This window comes from Saccopteryx leptura, chromosome 2, assembly GCF_036850995.1.
Source record: "Saccopteryx leptura isolate mSacLep1 chromosome 2, mSacLep1_pri_phased_curated, whole genome shotgun sequence".
NCBI classification, from domain to species: domain Eukaryota; kingdom Metazoa; phylum Chordata; class Mammalia; order Chiroptera; family Emballonuridae; genus Saccopteryx; species Saccopteryx leptura.
In genome coordinates, this window is record NC_089504.1 from 358028315 (window position 1) to 358049510 (window position 21196).

At 46.7% G+C, this 21196-nt stretch overlaps 2 protein-coding genes and 1 pseudogene across 3 annotated transcripts; 2 read left to right on the plus strand and 1 right to left on the minus strand.

The window, feature by feature from the left end:
* Positions 1 to 5764: 5764 nt before the first annotated feature.
* SAT2 (spermidine/spermine N1-acetyltransferase family member 2) lies at positions 5765 to 7469 on the minus strand. Its single transcript, XM_066364778.1, has 6 exons — positions 7262 to 7469; positions 6853 to 6904; positions 6641 to 6724; positions 6437 to 6538; positions 6257 to 6297; positions 5765 to 6134 (listed from the first exon to the last, which is right to left on the minus strand). Exons 1-6 carry the CDS (start codon positions 7325 to 7327, stop codon positions 5967 to 5969), a joined length of 513 nt encoding a protein of 170 aa, XP_066220875.1. The 5' UTR covers positions 7328 to 7469; the 3' UTR covers positions 5765 to 5966.
* Positions 7470 to 7496: 27 nt separating this feature from the next.
* SHBG (sex hormone binding globulin) lies at positions 7497 to 12025 on the plus strand. 2 transcript variants are annotated; one of them, XM_066364776.1, is made up of 10 exons: positions 7497 to 7692; positions 8193 to 8349; positions 8616 to 8782; positions 8932 to 9023; positions 9185 to 9374; positions 9958 to 10119; positions 10364 to 10523; positions 10653 to 10789; positions 11400 to 11607; positions 11864 to 12025. In XM_066364776.1, the coding sequence occupies exons 3-10, from the start codon at positions 8651 to 8653 to the stop codon at positions 12010 to 12012; spliced, it is 1230 nt and encodes a 409-aa protein (XP_066220873.1). In that variant the 5' UTR covers positions 7497 to 7692; positions 8193 to 8349; positions 8616 to 8650; the 3' UTR covers positions 12013 to 12025. The 2 variants fall into 2 exon arrangements, with proteins under 2 accessions (XP_066220873.1, XP_066220874.1); XM_066364777.1 differs by having other exon boundaries at positions 7500 to 7692; positions 8616 to 8764.
* Positions 12026 to 12995: 970 nt separating this feature from the next.
* On the plus strand, positions 12996 to 13113 carry LOC136396144 (U11 spliceosomal RNA; annotated as a pseudogene).
* The last annotated feature ends 8083 nt before the right edge of the window (positions 13114 to 21196 follow it).

Genomic DNA, 21196 nt, shown 5'->3' on the forward strand with positions numbered 1-21196 from the left:
CTTCCACACTCCCTTTCGCTCTCTCACGCCCTCTCTTGGTTACTTACTTGCGCTTGCGCAGAACGAGATTGGCGCTCTTTCTTCGCCAACCCACCACTCGAACAGCTCCAACACTCCCTTTCCGCGCCCCACAACACTGAGAGCTAACCAATCATGGGGAGGGAGGAGCCGCGTTCGCTCAGTCGGATTGGATTTCTGTTGGTCGGCAGACCCCACCCACTTCACTGTGAGCTCCACCAGGCTTGGACGCGTTAGAGAAGAGCATGCGCCTGAGTGACTGCTTGGTCACTTTCCCCACCTTTGTCTTTTTTGGTGCGCACGCTCCAAAGCAAAAAAGAGGAGGAGTCAAAAAAAAAAAGTGTTCCGTGCGCGTGCGGGTCACTTTACAGTTCATGCACACATACATACATACCGACTCTTTTGAATATCAATAACTCTGTGCAATAGGAAATTTGAGTGACGTTCTTGCTTTGAGAAGACTCTGATCATGCATATAATGAAAGGTTAAAGTGGTTAGAGCATCATCACCAAGCACAGAAGTTGGCAGTTCCATCCTGGATCAGGGCACATACAAGGAACAGATTGATGTTTTTGTCTCTCTGTCTCTATCTCTCCCTAGCCCTCTTGTTAACATAAAAAAAAAAAAAAGAATTTCAAGGCAGTAGTAAAAAGCAAATGCCACTTAGCTCAGCATAAGATATGATAATTAAAATGCTGAGGAACTACAAAGTAGAAAACATGGTTATAGAGAATAGTGCAGAGAAAATTTTGGATCCTCCAACTAAAATAAGAAATTCAGCCTGACCAGGTGGTGGCACAATGGATAGAGTGAGGATCCAGGTTGAAAACCCCGTGGTCACTGGGTTGAGCGTGGGATAGACATGTCATCATGGTCACTGGCTTGAGCCCAAGCTAGCTAGCTTGAACAAGGGGTCACTGGCTCAGCTGTAGCACCTCAGTCACATACGAGAAGCAATCAATGAACAACTAAGGTGCCGCAACTATGAGCTCAGGCTTCTCATCTTTCACTGTGCCACTACAGGTAAGGCAATAAATAAAATATTTGAAAAAAAAGAAAAGGCCTGACCAGGCGGTGGCGCAGTGGATAGAGCGTCGGACTGGGATGCAGAAGACACAGGTTCGAGACCCTGAGGTCGCCAGCTTGAGTGCAGGTTTATCTGGTTTGAGCAAAAGCTCACCAGCTTGGACCTAAGGTCACTGGTTTGAGCAAGGGGTCACTCAGTCTGCTGAAGGACCACGGTCAGGGCACATATGGGAAAGCAATCAATGAACAGTTAGAGTGTCACAACAAAAAAAACCTGATGATTGATGCTTCTCATCTCTCTCCGTTCCCATCTGTCTGTCTCTATCTATCCCTCTCTCTGACTCTCTCTGTCTCTGAAAAAAATTAAATTAAATTAAAATATATATATATATGCCTGACCTGTGGTGGCGCAGTGGATAAAGCGTCGACCTGGAAATGCTGAGGTCGCCGGTTCAAAACCCTGGGCTTGCCTGGTCAAGGTACATATGGGAGTTGATGCTTCCAGCTCCTCCCCCCTTCTCTCTCTCTGTCTCTCCTCTCTCTGTCTCTCCCTCTCCTCTCTAAAATGAATAAATAAATAAAATAAAATAAAATAAAAAATAAAAAAATATATATATAAATGTAGAAATAAAAAAGGTTGGAAAGGAAATTTAGATCTCCCAGAAAGTAAGCAGAAAATAAAGAAGGTAGCCTGACCAGGTGGTGGCACAGTGGATAGAGTGTCAACCTGGGATGTTGAGGACTCAGGTTTGAAACACTGAGGTCGCTGGCTTGACTGTGGGATCATAGATATGACCCCATGGTCACTGGCTTAAGCCCAACGTCACTCTCTATATTACCCTACCTAAAAAAAAAAAAAAAAAAATTAAAAAAAAGGTGTAACCTCTGAAAAGACAAACAAGATGAGGGCAAGATAAATTTTGGAAGTTTCCTAGTTTAGACCCTTTTCTTCTGTTTTATTATTAAACTTTTTTTCAAAGTAATTTATGGGCATTGCATCAGAATTTCAAAGTGGTGTATAAGAAAAGTAGTCTCCTTCCTACTGTCCCTTGGCCACCCAGCTTCTCTTTCAAGAGGCAACTTCACTCTCTGCTTGTTTGTGTATCCTTCTAGAAATAACCCATTTTGCATTAAAATTTAACTTTAAAAAGCTCCATCTCTAGGCCCTGGCCGGTTGGCTCAGTGGTAGAGTGTCGGCCTGGCGTGCAGAAATCCCAGGTTCGATTCTCAGCCAAGGCACACAGGAGAGGCGCCCATCTGCTTCTCCACCCCTCCCCCTCTCCTTCCTCTCTGTCTCTCTCTTCCCCTCCCGCAGCCAAGGCTCCATTGGAGCAAAAGATGGCCCGGCGCTGGGGATGGCTCCATGGCCTCTGCCCCAGGCACTAGAGTGGCTCTGGTCGCAACAGATCTTCGCCCCGGATGGGCAGAGCATCGCTCCCTGGTGGGCATGCTGGGTGGATCCCGGTCGGGCGTATGCGGGAGTCTGTCTGACTGCCTCCCCGTTTCCAGCTTCAGAAAAATACAAAAAAAAAAAAAAAAGCTCCATCTCTAAATTTATCAAGTTTTTTGGTTTTTTTTTTTTTTTTTTTTTACAGAGACAAAGAGAGAGAGAGAGGGATAGACAGGGACAGACAGAGAGGAATGGAGAGATGAGAAGCATCAATCATTAGTTTTTTCGCTGTGCGTTGCAACACCTTAGTTGTTCATTGATTGCTTTCTCATATGTGCCTTGACCACGGGCCTTCAACAGACTGAGCAACCCCTTGCTTGAGCCAGCAACCTTGGGCTCAAGCTGGTGAGCTTTTTTTTTTTTTTTTTTTTTTTAGAGAGGGGAGAGAGAGGTAGAGAGACAGAGAGAGAGAGAGAGAGAGAGAAGGGGGGAGGAGCTGGAAGCATCAACTCCCATATGTGCCTTGACCAGGCAAGACCAGGGTTTTGAACCAGCGACCTCAGCATTTCCAGGTCGACACTTTATCCACTGTGCCACCACAGGTCAGACTGGTGAGCTTTTTTTTTGCTCAAACCAGATGAGCCTGCGCTCAAGCTGGTGACCTTGGGGTCTCGAACCTGGGTCTTCCGCATCCCAGTCCGGTGCTCTATCCACTGCGCCACTGCCTGGTCAGGCTAAATTGATCATGTTTAAAAGATATTAATTCCTGCCAGATTGAGATGAACCAAGGATGAGACTGGATTTGTCTGGTTCTTATCTATGGAAGTGGCTAACTTCACTGTCTCTTGATCAAGATAGTCCTTAAGGCCCATCTGCAGTAAACTGGTTTTAAGGGCCAAAAATTGGTACCACTCAGGGAGAATTTGGGACCCTGAAGTGTTTGTTCTGTTTGAATCATATATTCTTTTCATTTGAATTTTAAGATAAATCTTCAACTCTTTAGACTTCCATAGATTCTGCTTCTTACATTTTATACTTTTTCTTTTTTTACAGGGACAGAGAAAGAGTCAGAGAGAGGGATAGATAGGGACAGACAGGAATGGAAAGAGATGAGAAGCATCAATCATCAGGGTTTTTTTTCATTGCGACATCTTAGTTGTTCATTGATTGCTTTCTCATTTGTGCTTTGACCGCGGGCCTTCAGCAGACCGAATAACCCCTTGCTCAAGCCAGCGACCTTGGGTCTAAGCTGGTGAGCTTTTTTTTTTGTTGCTCAAGCCAGATGAGCCCGCGCTCAAGCTGGCGACCTCGGGGTCTCAAACCTGGGTCCTCCGCATCCCAGTCCGACACTCTATCCACTGCGCTACCACCTGGTCAGGTTATAATTTACACATTTAAGTTACCTGCTCGTCCCCTTTCAGTGTCTAAATTATGATCATTTAACCAACTACTCATCCACAAAGAGAATAACATGCCACCATGGAAAGTGAAAAATGTATGTTTTGGGGGTTTTTTGTTTTATTTTTACAGGGACAGAGAGAGAGTCAGAGAGAGGGATAGACAGGGACAGACAGACAGGAATGGAGAGAGATGAGAAGCATCAATCTTCAGTTTTTCATTGCGAGACCTTCGTTGTTCATTGATTGCTTTCTCATATGTGCCTTGACCGTGGGCCTCCAGCAGATCGAGTAACCCCCTTGCTCAAGCCAGCGACCTTGGGTCCAAGCTGGTGAGCTTTTGCTCAAACCAGATGAGCCCGCGCTCAAGCTGGCGACCTCGGGGTCTCAAACCTGGGTCCTCTGTATCCCAGTCTGACACTCTATCCACTGTGCCACTGCCTGGTCAGGCGAGAAATGCATGTTTAATAGCATGAGAAGATGCTTCTAATACATTAAATAAAAAAAGTTTGCAAAGAGTATGATCTCATAAATCCGTATACACTTAACTAATAATATGTATATATATACCATATTTCTCCCATGTATAAGACACTCCCATGTATAAGATGTACCTTAATTTTGGGTCCCAAAATTTGAAAAACAAATGTATTACATAAAGTTATTGAGCTCAAGTTTTATTCATCATAAAATTCATACAACTCCTCATCACTGTCAAAACTCCCATCCATTAGCTTGTCCTCAACTGTGTCTAATGACTCAATCACTGTCTTCAACAATGAGCACAAAAACAAGCACAAAAAAGTGGGAAATGCAAGTAAAAAAACCCCTACAACTACTGTATAAGACGCATGTACTTTTTAGACTCCAAATTTTTCCAAAAATGCATCTTATACATGGGGAAATACAGTACATTGAAAAACTCTGAAGAATGGATACCAAAGGGCTAATACAGCTATGTAAGTATGGATTCTATTTTTATTTTACGTTTACTTTCCAATTTTATACAACAAACCTGCAGTTTTTGTGTAATAAAATATTATAAAAGAGGGTATGAGCCCATTCCCCTCCATGAGTAACTAAAGGTTTGCTTCGGGTATTTTTTTGTTTTTGTTTTTACAGGGACAGAGAGAGAGTCAGAGAGAGGGATAGATAGGGACAGACAGGAACGGAGAGAGATGAGAAGCATCAATCATTAGTTTTTTGTTGCGACAACTTAGTTGTTCATTGATTGCTTTCTCATATGTGCCTTGACCGTGGGCCTTCAGCAGACCGAGTAGTCCTTTGCTCAAGCCAGCGACCTTGGGTCCAAGCTGGTGAGCTTTTTTTGCTCAAGCCAGATGAGCCCGCGCTCAAGCTGGCGACCTCGGGGTCTCGAACCTGGGTCCTCTGCATCCCAGTCCGATGCTCTATCCACTGCGCCACCGCCTGGTCAGGCAGTTTGCTTTGGTTTTGCTGAACTGAAAATGAAGGCTTTGTAAAGACTTTTGAAGAGCACTTGCCTGGTCAGGCAGTTTGCTTTGGTTTTGCTGAACTGAACAAATGAAGGCTTTGTAAAGACTTTTGAAGAGCACTTGATAGCTGAGCCTTCGCAGTGCCCCTAAAATACTACCACCAGGTGGCAGACAGCTCTCTGGGCCTGCTTCAGTCTTGGATCCCACACAGCTCCAGACATTCATTGAAGGCCTTTGTCTGGGTCCCAAATGTGACCAACAATCCTGATATGTCAAGCTGGCCCCTTGCTCTTCTTTTCTTTATATTCCACAGGCCAGAGCCAAGAATCTAGCCCACTAATGGTGAAAGTCACCTTGGGCCCACTTTTGCCCCCAGGAGCAACATCCACTGACCAGAACACCAAGAAAAGGTCATAAAATGTCTGAAGCATATCAAGTCATCAACTCCTCTACCCCATACCACATCAAGACATAGGAATTATCAATAATTACCATTTATTTTTCACCCTCAATAAGGAAGTGGTAAGATCTTTTCCTCAATTCTGCTCCTTCTGTATTTTAGGAATATTATACCTAACTCTTCTTCCTTCAGGGAGGCCTTTGGCAGTGGAGATAGTCTCTGAGGAGTTTAGTCTCTCAAGCTAGTGGGGGAAGAAGAGTGAGGTTCCCAAGGGATGGTGTCACTTCCCTGCCAACTTCTTCATTACCTCTCCTTCAAAGCGGAAGGAGTGCCAGCCCTCAGTTTCAGTCAGATCTTGGGCTCCTAGGGCCTTGTACAAGTCCATGGCCCTGGTGTTCCAGTCCAGGACGGATAGGCGGAACTGGGAGCAACCCTTATCCAGGGCTACCTGTGGAAATAGACATCACTAACTTTCCTGGGAAAGGGTTCCCAGCCTCAGGTCAAGCTGGGTGCCTCCCACATACTTTTGCCTTTCCAGGACTGGCTCATGGCCCCATTTACCCTCCTCACCTCAGCCACCTTTTTGATTATTTTGGATCCAATCCCTTGACCTAATGTGGAGAGGGGAAGAGGCAAAAAGAGGGACTGTGTGAGTTGAAGGGGATCAGAAAAGGCCACAGACTGGGATTAGATGGAGGTCAAGTCTATGGGCTGCTTCTTCCCACCCCAGCCTCAGCTTTTGCCCTGTACCCCGGTATTCCGGCTTAACATAGATGTCTTCCAGATAAATGTTGCGTCCCTTCCATGTGCTGTAGATGAAATAGTATAGCCCATAGCCCACCACGCAGGGCCCTGAAAAAGATAGAGAAAAGAGGTCAGGCCACTGGGTGCCACGGGGAGAGACCTCTGAGGCTGCCTGGCCAGGAGATCTCTGAGGTAAGAGTGTGTTCTTACCCTGTGGCACTCCGGGGTCGGGAAGGCTCTCTGCTACCAAGCAGTGATAGACAGGATTCTCTCCAAAGCCATCTGCCCTCAGGGCTGCACAAATAGAAATTGTGACCAAGAGAGAACAACCGACCGCCTGGGTGTGTGCCCAGCCTGGAGATACTGCCTGGGGAACCCATCCCTCACTTCCTCCCAGCCTCTGTCAGGACCGTGGTGCTGACCTTCTTCAGAGATCTTCACCTGATCCGAGAGTTTCTCAAACTCGGCTAATTCCTACGGCACGGCACGGGGATAGAGAGCAGATTAACGCACAAAGTCCCCACTGCTCGGGGAGGAGGACCCCAGGGTATGCCCCACCCCCTGCTCCCACCTCCTCCCCAACCCCCCACCCCCTTCCCCTGCTCTCACCTCCTCCCCTAACCCCACCACCTCTCCCTCTTCAAACCTCCTCCCCCAACTCCGACTTCCTCCCCCAATCCCACCTTCTTCCCCAACTCCCACCACCTCCCCCTGCTCTCACCTCCTCCCCCAGCGCCCACTTCCTCCTCACCCTCTGCCTCCTCCCCGCCCCTTCAACCAACGACGCTCTTACCCTCCCGGAGACCCTGGTTTCTGGCCCACAGACTTAACCTGAATCATCCTCAGAATATTTCCACAGTCTCCCTCCTTGGCTTCTCGGATCCGCACATAAACCATCCCGATCCCCACCGTCCGAGACCGAATCCACGATCCCCAGTTTTGTTCGCAGGACTCGGTGAAGGGCAACGGGGCACTTTAAAGGGCCTACAACTTCGGACACCGAGAAACCGGGGGAACGAGGCGGTGGCGGGGACCGCGGGCTGGGAAGCAGAAGCCCGATCCTGGCTACCTCGGGGCAGTGGGAGCGGTCAAGCGAGACGGTCCTCGCTACCCAGTGGACCCTAAATTCCACTGAAGCAGGCGCGCACCTGCCAACCAATCAGCTCGCAGAGTAGGAACGTCCCCGCCCCCGCAGCTGCTCCCCTTGGCTGGATCTGGTGGTGACTGGGCACCGCGGGCAGGGGTCAAGGCCTGGCTGCCAGGTGCTCTCTTGCTGTTGATAGGGGACGTCCAACCTGCGTTGGAGAAACCCCAGGGCTCAAAGGAAGAACCCTAGGTCCTTCTTTAATTGAAGTGTGCCGTGATGATCTGCTCTACCCTTTACTCTCACTCACCAGTGCAAGCCTACCCAGACCCTGAGGAAGCCCTAAAACTCCCAGCTCTGAAAGCTGTTTAATTATGGCTCTTGGGTGGCTCAAAGTGTTACTTTCCTGGGATCTTTTGTATTTTAAAAATGGGCCAAAGAGAGGGTGATGAATTTCTGTTGGTAGATGGTTAGGGCTTGTAGTAAATGAATAAAAGAAAATAATTTAGTATTCACTAAATCACACTCAATAGACAATACTGCCCTATGAGGCAAGCTTCCGAGGTCTGGGAAAATGAGGGAGGCTCTTAGAGGAGATACCAGGCACTGTGCCTGCATTGTCTCAATCCTCGTTCACAGTAACCACATAAAGTAGATACTAATTTTCACATTTTACAGACAAGGACACTAATGCGCAACCGCAGAGTGACCTGCCCAGTCACTCAGCTAGATATTTGGGATGATGTGTCTTGACTCCAATCCTGACTGGGATGCTGCTTGAGGAGCAGAACAAGGCTCTTTCTCCACCTCAGGCCTGTCCAGGCATCCTCCCCAGGTGGGCAGAAGGCTGATTCCAGAGGGCCCAGGTTAGGCACTAGAGGAGGAGAGGGAAAATGGGGTGCCCTCTCTCAGCTCAAACTTTCTCTGCAGTGGGGGAGGGTGTTGGAGGAACTCTGTCCCTCACCCCATTTGTCCACTCACACCGGTGGTAGGGTCAGTGCCCCTGTCTCCAGCCCCCCTTCCTCCCCCCGGGGCAACCTTTAACCTTCCTCTGACCATGCGACCATGTGCAAGGTTGACTGTTCCTACGCATTCTCCCAGAGTTGTCTGAGCCACAGAGCGGACTGCAGCTGATCATGGAGTGCAGAGGATCTCTGGCCAAACCGTGTTGGCTGCTGCTGCCGCTGCTGCTGCTGCTGCCACCTCCTTACCACCAGGGACGGGTTCTGAGACAGATTCCCTCCACCCAGGTGCAGAAGCAAGACAGGGTACTCAGCCCATGTGTCTAAGTGAGCTAAACTTTGTCTCTGCCCTCTTCCATTCTCCTGCTCTGGTCCTATACCACCACCTCTCCCTCTGTCTCTGGCATGTCCTTATTCATTTACTTTTTAAATTAATTAATTCTTTTCCCTGATAGGGGATCCAGGACCTTCCTGCTGTGCACCTCAGCAATGGTCTGGGACAAGAGCCTGTCTCCATCATGACCTTTAACCTCACCAAGATTACAAAGTATGAGATTACCCTAGTCCCCTGACTCTACCACTGTCATGAGCTCTTCTCTTTTCCCTGTCCCACTGTCCTCTTTCTCTTACCTCCCAAACTCCCCAAAGCCCACATTTACCCTCAAAGGGCACACCCCATACACGGTTCTTCCTTCTGTGTCCTTCCAGAACCTCTTCCTTCTTTGAACTTCGAACCTGGGATCCAGAGGGAGTGATTTTTTATGGTGATACCAACCCAAGGGATGACTGGTTTGTGCTGGGACTTCGGGATGGCCGGCCAGAGATCCAGCTGTACAATCCCTGGGCCCAGCTTACAGTGGGCGCTGGACCCCGGCTGGACAATGGGAGGTGGCACCAGGTAAGCCAGACCTGGTCCTGGGGGACAGGGTATCTCTCTTTTTTTTAATTTATTGTGTTTACATAGATTCTAGGGGGGCAAGGTATCTTTTTTTCAAAAAAATTTTTTAGCTTTTTTTTTTTAAATTTTATTTATTCATTTTGGAGAGAGAGAGACAGAGAGAGAAGGGAGGGAGGAGCAGAAAGCATCAACTCCCATATGTGCCTTGACCAGGGAAGCCCGGGGCTTTGAACCAGCAACCTCAGTGCTCCAGGTCGATGCTTTTACCCACTGCGCCACCACAGGTCAGGCTAGGGGGGGGGCAAGGTATCTTGAGCTGATCTGACGAAAGGGAACAGAATCAATTGATTGGGCATCCTGTTACCATTGTTATTTCATTTAATCCATATAAAACCCCCATTTTTCCAGAAGGGAATTCTAAAGCTCAGTCAGTATGTAAGTGACAAGTCCTAAGTGAGCCAAGGATGTTGGCTGACTTCAAATACATGTTCTTTCCACTATACTGTACTTGGCTGACCCTGAAGAAATTGGTAGAGGCAGGCTCCAGGGATCTCTGATTCTGCTTCTCTCCTCCCTTGTGCAGATAGAAGTGAAGGCCATTGGGGATTCAGTGCTGCTGGCGGTGGATGGGGAGGAAGTGCTGTATCTGAGACAAGTCTCTGGGCCTCTGGCCAAAAAACCCCAGCCCATCATGAGGATTGCACTAGGGGGACTGCTGTTCCCTGCCTCCAACCTCCGGTTGCCGGTAACTGCATCACAGGGGTGAACCATGACCCAAGCTGGTAAAGTATTGCTGGTTTGGTGGCCATGGGGGGGGGGGGTCTATGTCCACACTTTTGAGAAGAGGGGATGAGATAAGAGCTACATGGGGGAGAGGCCAAAGGCTTGTGTCTTGGAAGAGAATAAACTGAGGGTGGGAAGCCTGGCACTGGGCTCAGATGTCCCATTTTTGACATCCCTGCATCTTCCCTTCATCCCATGGGCTCTAGCTGGTGCCTGCCCTGGATGCCTGCCTGCGCAGGGATCACTGGCTGGACAGACAGGCCCAGCTCTCCGTGTCTGCCCCTGCTAGCCTCAGAAGCTGTGCTATAGAGACCCAACCTGGGATATTCTTCCCTCTAGGGACTCGTGCAGAATTTAATCTTCAAGGTAAAGGCTATTTTTCCCTCTCTATGGTCAGCTCTGTGTTTGCCTTCCTTCACCTCCTTCCACCACTAACCCCCTCCCTCTATGAACCCCCAGGCTTGGGGCCTCATAAGGATATGTTTTCTCCCCCAGATATTCCCCAGCCTCATGTAGAGCCCTGGTCCTTCTCTCTGGACCTAGGACTCCAGATGGCAGGAGGCTCTGGCCACCTCCTTGCTCTTGGGACCCCAGAAAACCCCCCTTGGCTCAGCCTCCACCTCCAAGATCAAGTAAGAGGGAGCACTGCCTGTGATAGCACCTGGCAGCAGTGGGGGGAAGGAAACTCTAAAATGTCAATATTAAGAAAGCTTAAAAAAAAAAAGAAGGCTTAAGAGGGCTCTGGCCAGTTAACTCAGTTGCTTACAGGGTCGTCCTTAAACACCAACATTGGAGATTCGATCCCTGGTCAGGGCACATATGGGAAGCAATTAATAAATGCACAACTAAGTGGAAGAGCAAATGAATGCTTCCATCTCTATCTCTATTTTTCTCTCTCTTTCTTCCTCCCTTTTTCTCTCTGTCTTTCTGAAATCAATCAATCAAAAAGAAAAAAAAGAAAATGGCTTAAGGGTGAGGGTAGGGAGCCAGGGGCACAGCTTAAAGCTGCTCACACCAAGTAAACAGCTTTTATTTAGATTGTGTATTTACTTGGGGTGGGTGTGGCTTTATGGACAGTTAAGCCAGGAGAATTGAGGCAGGATTTAGGAGGTGGGAATGGCTAGTAGACAGAAGGTGTTGATAAGAGGCAGATTAACGCAGCCAGAGGTGGAACCAAAAGGAGTAGATGTTCATTCTTTACCACCACCACCCCCATTTATGTCCCTGTTCCACACTCTGCAGAAGGTGGTGCTGTCTTATATGTCGGGGCCAAGGCTGGAACTGCCCCTAGACTTGGGCCTCCCTCTTCAGCTAAAGCTCGCTGTGTCCAGGGTACTCCTGAGCCAGGGGCCGAAGAAAGAGATCTTTGCTCTGCCTCCTGTGGGCTTTAGCTCCCTCCCCAACCTCTGGGCCCACCCCCAGGGGCGTCTCTTCCTGGGGACTTTGCCAGGTAAGCAAGAGTGATGTTTGAGTTCCTCACCACACCATAGGAAACAGCTAAAACCAAGGGAGAAGATAAGAAAAGAGCTCATTTTTAGGGGAGGAAACCTTTGAGAGGACAGAAGAGAAGGCCATGAGAGGAGGAAGGATAGGGGGCAGTGGGAGGAAGTGCTTTAAAAAACTTAGTTTGAAGAAAGGAGGAAAAGTGGGGAGAAGCTACTGACTCTAAACGACCCTAAGCCCCACTCCATGCCACCTCCCTCTAGGAGAGGTCTCTTCTGCTTCCTTTTGCTTGGATGGCCTGTGGGCACAAGACCAGAGACTGGACATGGACCGGGCCCTGAGCAGAAGCCAGGACATCTGGACTCACAGCTGTCCCCAGAACCCAGGCAATAGCACTAGCACCACCCATTAAATCTCCACCTAAGAACTCCTTTTGAATGTCACTCATTTATTTATTTATTCAACAAATATTTATCGTACATCTGCAATGCATCTGTCATGGTGCTGAGCATTGGTTTGTGTTGATGAACAAAAATAACCCTAGTTCCTGCCCTCTTGGTGCCCTGGGGAAGGCATGTGTTCATCGAAGACTAACAAATAAGTGGATAATTGGAAACTCTGATAATGCCATAAAGGAGCAGCAGTCAGGGTCTTGAGAAGGCTTGTAGACCAGCAACCTTAACCTTGAGTGGAGGTCGAAGAAGGCTTCTTAAAAAAGCACTGACTTCTCAGGCTGAGATCCCAGCAACAGCACCCACAGACAGACAGCAGATATAAATTATTTTCTGGGAGATAGGAGCCCACCTCCTCTAGCAGATAACTATTCCCCTTCCTTTGAGACTTTGGCTTTCCTTCTCAGAGGATGGTCCTGAGAGGTCAGGAGGAAAGGGAAGAGATTGGATTCTGTTGTCCTTTAGACAAGCCACTGCTGTTCAAAGAAAGAGCAGCAGGGGGCATGAAAGGGTCATAGAGGTTTTGGGAAAAGAAGTGGAGGCAATAGGGAAAAAGAAAAAGAGAGGAGAGAAGAGGGAGAGAGCCTCTTCTCTTTAAGTCTTGGTCTACTTGCTGCATTCTACTCTATTAAGCAAGAACTGGCTTGTGCTGGTCGTAACTAGGAAGAACAGGCAGATTCTGGAACACGTCTGCCCTTAAAGAACATGGTGACCCAGCCCTGAGCCTCCAGACCTTTGGAGAACCATGGTGCACCAGCCCCTCCCAGTAGTACTCTCCTGCCTCAGCCCCCTGCTCCCTGGGAAACCCTCATGTCCAAGTCCCCAGCCCCCAACCCCCAACTCCCAGTCTTCAGCCTTCTTTGGAACCGTTGTGTTACTCCGGAGACTGCAGCCCTGAGTTCCCATCTCTCAGTCCTTCTCCCTCTCAAGAACTCTTAATCCAAAAGAGGGCTTCTGTCCTGAGTGACACATTCTCTTCATGCAGAATTGACATCAAGAGATTTCGAAAGCATAATATTTTGTTATCTGGGCAGCTGGTGATCTTTGGTGCTGGCTCCCGTAGAAAACAAAACAAAAGTTTTTACCCACTCCCCATCTCCAGACCCTGTGGGAATCCCAGTGCCCCAGCCTCCTGGCTTCTTTTTGTACAATTGTGCAGTCCTATTTTATTTATTATTGATTTATTTTTACTAACTGATTTAGAGAGAGAGGAAGGGAAAGAGAAAGAAACAGTTTGCTGTTCCACTCATTTATGCATTCATTGGTTGATTCTTTTTTTCTTTTCTTGAAGAAGTACAATTTTATTTATATGTTGATTGATTTTAGAGGAAGGTGAAGGGAGAGAGAGACACACAGAGAAATGTTGATTTGTTTCTCTGAGTACCCTGACTGGGATTAAACTGGCATCCTTTGCTTATTAGGATGAGCTCCATACAATTGAGCTGCCTAGCCAGGGCCTAGCTTTTTTTTTTTTTTTTTTTTTTTTTTTTTAGGGGTGGGGCTAGTTTGTTATAAAGATCTTCCTTTTAGTATGGAAGGCAACAGGGTGAATTACTCACTGGACCTGCTGTCCCCTTCTGCAAGGATCAGCTAAGACATATATAAATCCAGGGTAAGGAGGATCCAGGAGAGTCTTTAGGGTTGAAGACACAAATCCTTGGTCCCTCCTTGGACTCTTCTAATCGGGAGTTTGCAGGGTCTCCACCCAGTCACATTGTTTTGTAGAGAATCCTCGGCATTCAACTCGGCATTCGGGGCAATGTTCAGGGTCAGCCTGGTCCACTTGGTATATGTGCTGCTGAAGCAGTCACAAACCTGGGCCACTCGGATATGTCTATTCAAGTGATATTTACTAAGCACCTACTGTGTGCCAGGTACTGTTCCAGACACTGAGGGTACAGTGATAAAAAAGAGACAATTTCTGTGCTTAGGAAGCTCACAAAAAAGGGAAAGAGAGGCCAGGCAGCTCATAAACAAGAGAAATAAGTAAGCAAGATTATTTCAGATAGTGAGTAGCTCTATAAAGGGAATAAAGTCCAATAATGTAATAAGTAGTAGAGGAGGGCAACATTAGGTGGGTGGTCAGCAAAGCCCTCTCTCAGTTGAAGGCGGTGTGACTTGAGCAAAGACCTGAATAATGAAGCCAATTTTGCAGGGGCCTCCAGTGTGAGCCAGTCAACAGAGTTTAAGGGGCCTGGACACACCTGAGTCCCCACCAAGGGGGTCCTGAGTAGCAACTTCCTGACCTTGTGTCCTGAGGAATCTCCCAGGGGCTGGCTTTTCTCTCCCCCCTCTACCCGACCTGTTCAGGACACCATGCGCCAAACCTCTTTCTCTAGCCTGCCCTAGATTCCGAGATTCCAGATTACCATTCAGAGCTGTCTACACTCTTTTATTAAGACTGACTTTGTTCTGACACAGATTCTGCCAGGCCCCCACCAAGGGCACCTACAATGCCGGCCCAGTGTCCCCTGCCTCTTCCACACCCCTAAAAACCTTTCTGGACCTTGGCAGCATACCCTGCAGCCTCCAGGACTGGTTTACCCACTCACTTCACTCTCCCTCTGTCTCCTTCAGCCCTCCTACCCTCCCTCCCATTTCCTCTCCCTCCCTTTTCCCCTCCCTTTTTTCCTCCCTCTCTCTCCTTTTTTTCCTTTCAACTCACATTTATTGGCTGCTGACAGTTGGCCAAGCACTGTGTTAGATAGTCCACAGGAACTCTAAAAATGAGTAAGACTTGGTCCTGGCTCTGGGGAACCAGGGTCTTGGGAAAAAGATAGACATGTTTTTTTAAGGTGACCAACTTTTTTACAATAAAAAGGAGGACAAAAATAAATTGAAGAAAACAATATGGAAAATAAAAGAAACATTTTATTAATTGCAACAATAATACACTATAATATGATAAATGCATAATAAAACATTTGTAATATTTTATATTGTAATTATGCTTAAATGCCTATTAATTTTTTTATTTTTTATTTTTTTTTTACAGAGGCAGAGATAGACAGGGACAGACAGACAGGAACGGAGAGAGATGAGAAGCATCAATCATCAGTTTCTCATTGCGCGTTGCAACTTCTTAGCTGTTCATTGATTGCTTTCTCACATGTGCCTTGTCCGTGGGCCTTCAGCAGACCGAGTAACCCCTTGCTGGAGCCAGCGACCTTGGGTCCAAGCTGGTGAGCTCTTTGCTCAAGGCAGATGAATCCGCGCTTAAGCTGGCAACCTCGGGGTCTCGAACCTGGGTCCTTCCACATCCCAATCCGACGCTCTATCCACTGCGCCACCACCTGGTCAGGCCCTATTAATTTTTAATAATAATTGTAAGAAAAAAGTACTCATTTAGATACAGATACGTCACAGCACATGCAATGGATCAACTGCATCAATCAAATACGGACATTTACAAATTAATCTTCCAATATAAAAAAGGAAGACATGTAGGAGGACACTTTTTGAGGGAGGACAGAACTTACAAAAGAAGGACTGTTGCCTGACTAGGCAGTGGCGCAGTGGATAGAGCGTTGGACTGGGATGCGGAGGACCCAGGTTCAAGACCCCGAGGTCACCAGCTTGAGCGCAGGCTCATCTGGTTTGAGCAAAGCTCACCAGCTTGGACCCAAGGTCTCTGGCTCGAGCAAGGGGTTACTTGGTCTGCTGTAGCCCCCTGGTCAAGGTACATATGAGAAATCAATCAATGAACAACTAAGATTTTGCAACGAAAAACTAATGATTGATGCTTCTCATCTCTCTCTATTCCTGTCTATTCCTCTCTCTGACTCTCTGTCTGTCTCTGTAAAAAAAAAAAAGAAGGACTGTCCTCCCTAAAGAAGGACGATTGGTCACCTTATGTTTGTTTGATTGATTGATTGATTTCTTTTTATTTTGGAAGTACTCTTACTAAAACTGGGGACAGTGAAACAAGGAAGGGCTGAGGAGAGAAGAAGCTATAGGAGAACCTACACAGGGCCGCTTTGGCTCACTGAAAAGTCATAGAAAAGGGGGCCTTGCCTGACCTGTGGTGGCTCAGTGGATAAATCATCGACCTGGAACTCTGAGGTCACTGGTTTGAAACCCCAGGCTTGCCCGGTCAAGGCACAGACAAGAAGTAACTACGAATTGATACTTCCTTCCCTCTCTCCCTTTTTCAAATGAATAAATAAAATCTCTTTTAAAAAGTAAAGGATGCCTGACCTTTGGTGGCGCAGTGGATAAAGTGTCAACCTGGAAACGCTGAGGTTGCCGGTTCAAAACCCTGGGCTTGCCTGGTCAAGGCACATATGGGAGTTGATGTTTCCTGCTCCTCCCCCCTTCTCTCTCTCTCTCTCTCTCCCCTCTCTATAATGAATAAATAAAGTCTAAAACAAACAAACAAACAAACAAACAAACAAACAAAAAAAAAAAAAAAACCACGCCTGACCTGTGGTGGTGCAGTGGATAAAGCGGCAACCTGGAAACGCTGAGGTTGCCGGTTCAAAACCCTGGGCTTGCCTGGTCAAGGCACATATGGGAGTTGATGCTTTCTGCTCCTCCCCCCTTCTCTCTCTCTCTCTCTCTCTCTCCCCTCTATATAATGAATAAAAATAAATAAAAATCTAAAAAAAAAAAAAAAAAAAAAAAAAAAAAAAAAAGTAAAGGAGCCTGACCTGTGGTGGCGCAGTAGGATAAAGCGTCGATCTGGAACACTGAGGTCGCCGGTTCGAAACCTTGGGCTTGCCTGGTCAAGGCACATATGGGAGTCGAAGCTTCCTGTTCCTCCCCCTTCTCTCTCTCTGTCTCTCTCTCTCACTCCTCTCTCTCTAAAAAATCAATAAATAAAATATTAAAAAAAAAAAAAAAAGAAGTAAATTGGTTATTTAAGGCCTGACCTGTGGTGGCGCAATGGATAAAGCGTCGACCTGGAAATGCTGAGGTCGCCGGTTCGAAGCCCTGGGCTTGCCTGGTCAAGGCACATATGGAAGTTGATGCTTCCAGCTCCTCCCCGTTCTCTCTCTCTGTCTCTCTCTCTCCCTCGCTCTCTCTCCTCTCTAAAAATGAATAAATAAAATTTAAAAAAAATAAATAAAAAGTAAAGGAAAAGCCTGACTAGGCGGTGGTGCAGTGGATAGAGCATCGGACTGGGATACAGAGGACCCAGGTTCGAGACCCCGAGGTCACCAGCTTGAGTGCAGGCTCATCTGGTGTGAGCAAGGCTCACCAGCTTGGACTCAAGGTCGCTGGCTTGAGCAAGGGGTTACTTGGTCTGCTGAAGGCCCACGGTCGAGGCACATATGAGAAAGCAATCAATGAACAACTAAGGTATCGCAATGAAAAACTGATGACTGATGCTTCTCATCTCTCTCCGTTCCTGTCTGTTTGTCCCTATCTATCCCTCTCTCTGACTCTCTCCTCTCTCTCTCTGTCTCTGTAAAAAAATAAAAATAAAAAAGAGCTAACTCTCTTAATAAAAAAAAAAGAAAAAAAGAAAAGGGGCCTTGAAGACAGGTTCAAGGGATTACCGCAGGAGGAGCCACTGCCTATTGCTCCCCTGGTTGCAAGTTTCGTGGGGTCCTGGAGTTTAGGAAATGCACCTGAGAGGGAAGAAAGATGCGGAGTGCTCCTGGGAGGGACAGCACTAGATAGACATGGTAGATGCTTTAGAGATATCTGTGAAGTGCCAGGGAGCCTGGTTGCAAGTTCTATCAGGGATCATCAAAGAGATGAGTTTTTGGAAGTGTGAACTTGAACAAATGATTAAACCTCTTTATTTTTTTTTATTTTAATTTTTTAAATTAAAAAAAATACTTTTAAGACTTTATTCATTTTAGAGAGAGAGAGAGAAGAGGGGAGGAACAGGAAGCATCAACTCCCATATGTACCTTGACCAAGCGAGCCCAGGGTTTTGGACCAGCATCCTCAGCATTCCAGGTCAGTGTTTTATCCACTGCACCACCACGGGTCAGACTGAAGCCATTTCATCTTTAAGCCCAACTCAGCAACCAGTAACTTCAGTAACTGGGATGCTTGGGTATAGAGGATATATAAGAAGTCTAAGACAAAGACCTGCTTTCAAAGAGCTTATAGTCTGGTTAAAAAAATAAAATACACACAAGAGTTTTCAGCCTAATTGCTCAAAACAAAAACCTAAGTAATGTATTAGCTTTGATTATCCTCTTTATCCATTGTTCATGTCACTGTGTTTCCAAAGCTGATCCTGAACTCAGTCTCTCGTCTCCATCTGTAAACCTGTTACTCTGGTACAAGCCATTCATATTCTCCACCTGGACTGCTGCAAAATCTTTCTAACTGGCATCTTTGCTTCTCATGGTGATTTTTAAAAAAATTACCTTTTATTCAAAAACTTTCATAAGGATCCTCGGCTTTTTTTTTTTTATTACAGAGACAGAGAGAGAGTCAGAGAGAGGGATAGATAGGGACAGACAGACAGGAACGAAGAGAAATGAGAAGCATCAATCATCAGTTTTTCGTTGGGACACCTTAGTTGTTCATTGATTGCTTTCTCATATGTGCCTTGACCGTGGGCCTTCAGCAGACCAAGTAACCCCTTGCTCAAGCCAGCGACCTTGGGTCCAAGCTGGTGAGCTTTTCTCAAACCAGATGAGCCCGTGCTCGAGCTGGTGACCTTGGGGTCTCGAACCTGAGTCCTCTGCATCTCAGTCGACGCTCTATCCACTGCGCCACTGCCTGGTCAGGTTCATGGTGACTTTTGTTAAATTTAATCATGTTACTGGCTTGCTTAAAATACTAGAATTGCTTCTGTGATGGTTGGATTAAAATCCAAACTACTCCCTTTGGCCTAAAAGGACCTGTGTGATTTAGTCTCTGCCTTCCTCTCGGACCTCTTGCTCTATCAATCTTGCCTTCACTCACTGAAGTGCAGCCTTTGACGTGCACGTGCAAGTCCCTTCTCCGGGAAGGCTCTCCACCACATGTCCCCATGGCTCCTTTGGGTCTCTAGGGTATCATCACATTATAAGTCATCTTTTCAGTAAGGCCATCCCTGACCATCCAGGCACTCTCTGGCACGTCACCCTGTTTTATTGTTTTCTGCACAATATTAACATTATTTTATTTGTTTGCTTGTTTTTATTGTTTATTGGGATGAAAGCCACAAGAGCATATAGAGACAAAACAGTGCCTGGCTCTAAGCAAATGCTCATTAAATGAATGAACTGGAGTCAGGGTGGACTCGGAGGGATGGGCAGTCTTCCAGGATAAGGAAGTGAAATAGACAAAGGTGTGAAGCCAGGAGTAAGTGTAGCCTGTACTGGGTGGGAGTGGCCAGCTCAACTGCAGCAGAGGACCAGTTGGGGCCTGGTGGCAAAGGGGCTGGGGACACAGGCTGCATCTAGATTGTGGACTACCCTGACAGTTAAACCGAAGAATCAGTACTCCATCCTGCAGGGTAACAGGAAGCCACTGAAGATTTTTTTTGTGTGTAATTAAGGTTTTTTTTAATTTTTTCTTAAAATTTATTCATTTTAGAAAGGAGTGGGGGAGAGAGAGGAGAGAGAGAAGGGGGGCAGGAGCAGGAAGCATCAACTCCCACATGTGCCTTGACCAGGCAAGCCCAGGGTTTCGAACCAGCGACCTCAGCATTTCCAGGCCGAGGCTTTATCCACTGCGCCACCACAGGTCAGGCTGCCACTGAAGATCTTTGAGCTGAGGAATCACTTAATTAAAACTGTATCTTGAGAAAGTTAATCCAGAGTCTGCTGCAGAAGGGGGCTGAAGCAGGGCCAGCCATATAATTTTTAGGACCCACTGCAAAGTGAAAATGTGGGATCCCTTGTTCAAGAAGCAACAAAAAGATGCAGTTCAAGGGACTGAAATATAAGATATTTTCATTTCTTCCACAGTTCTTTTCTTGACTTCTCATGGCATCTTTTATTTGCTACTTAATGTTGTTTAACATTTTTCTATCTTCAGTTTATTGATAAATATAGAAGGGCTAAAAGGAAAAGAAATTATGCCTCAGCGCTTCCTTGTACACCATCATTGCTAGTGGAAGTGGTTGGCTAAATCAGGGAAGTAACATGACTGAGAAGGGATATGATAAGACGTCTTTTTTTTTTTTTGAGAAAGAGACAGGAAGGGAGGAAGATGAGAAGCATCAACTCGTTTCAGCACCTTAGTTGTTCATTGATTGCTTTCTCATATGTGCCTTGACTGGAGGAGGTGGGGAGGTGGGGGAATGCAGCCAAGCCAGTGACCTTGGGCTTCAAGCCAGTGACCTTGGGCTCAAACCATGGGGTCATGTCTACGATCCTACACTCAAGCCGAAAACCCCACGCTCAAGCCAGCGACCTTGAGGTTTCGAACCTGGGTCCTCAGCATCCCAGGCCAATGCTCTATCTGTAGGGTGTCTTGATCATCTGTGTCTTCTAGAAGGCCATTGCTTTCTTTCTATTTTCAAAGCAAATTCTGCTTCAAATGAAAAGTTTGGCCCCTTAGCTTTCAGCACCTCTACTTATTCTCGTGTAGACATATCACACTTACTTTGTACTTGCTTTGACTCTCATGTACTTGCTGAACTCCCATGTGTGGTGGATCCGCGAGAGTTCTGTGCTCATGGAGCTTCATGAGTGACCTTTTGTGAATATTGTCTCTGCTCACATGCAGGCTCCACTGTCCCATTGGACTTCACTTACAAAGCACAAGTTCAAAGATAAAATTATGAAGAATTTCAAGATGGTGATAGCAGAGCACTAAACCAAGCACAAGCCATTCTGAGCATGGGACTTGTTTGACTGAGCAGATCTCAAGTCCACAAAGCTGACCCTCAACTGGAGGGAGAGTTTGAGGGGAAGAGTAACAGTCAAAATGGAGTTGTTGAGGACTGGAGCCCAGGATTTAGGATGAGAGTTGAAAGAAAAACCTTTCCAAGGAAACATAACAAGATTTGAAGAGAGATGGAAAAAGATAGATAATTGTTCTTTTTTTTTTTCCTTTGAGATATTTATAGAGAGGCAGACAAGAAGGGAGAGGGATGAGATGCATCAACTTATAATTGCATCACTTTAGTTGTTCATTGATTGCTTTTCATACAGGCCTTGACTGGGCAGGGTGGTGGTGGCTCAAACTGAGCCAGTGACCCCTTGCTCATGCCAGAAATCCCAGAATCATGTTGATAATCTCGTG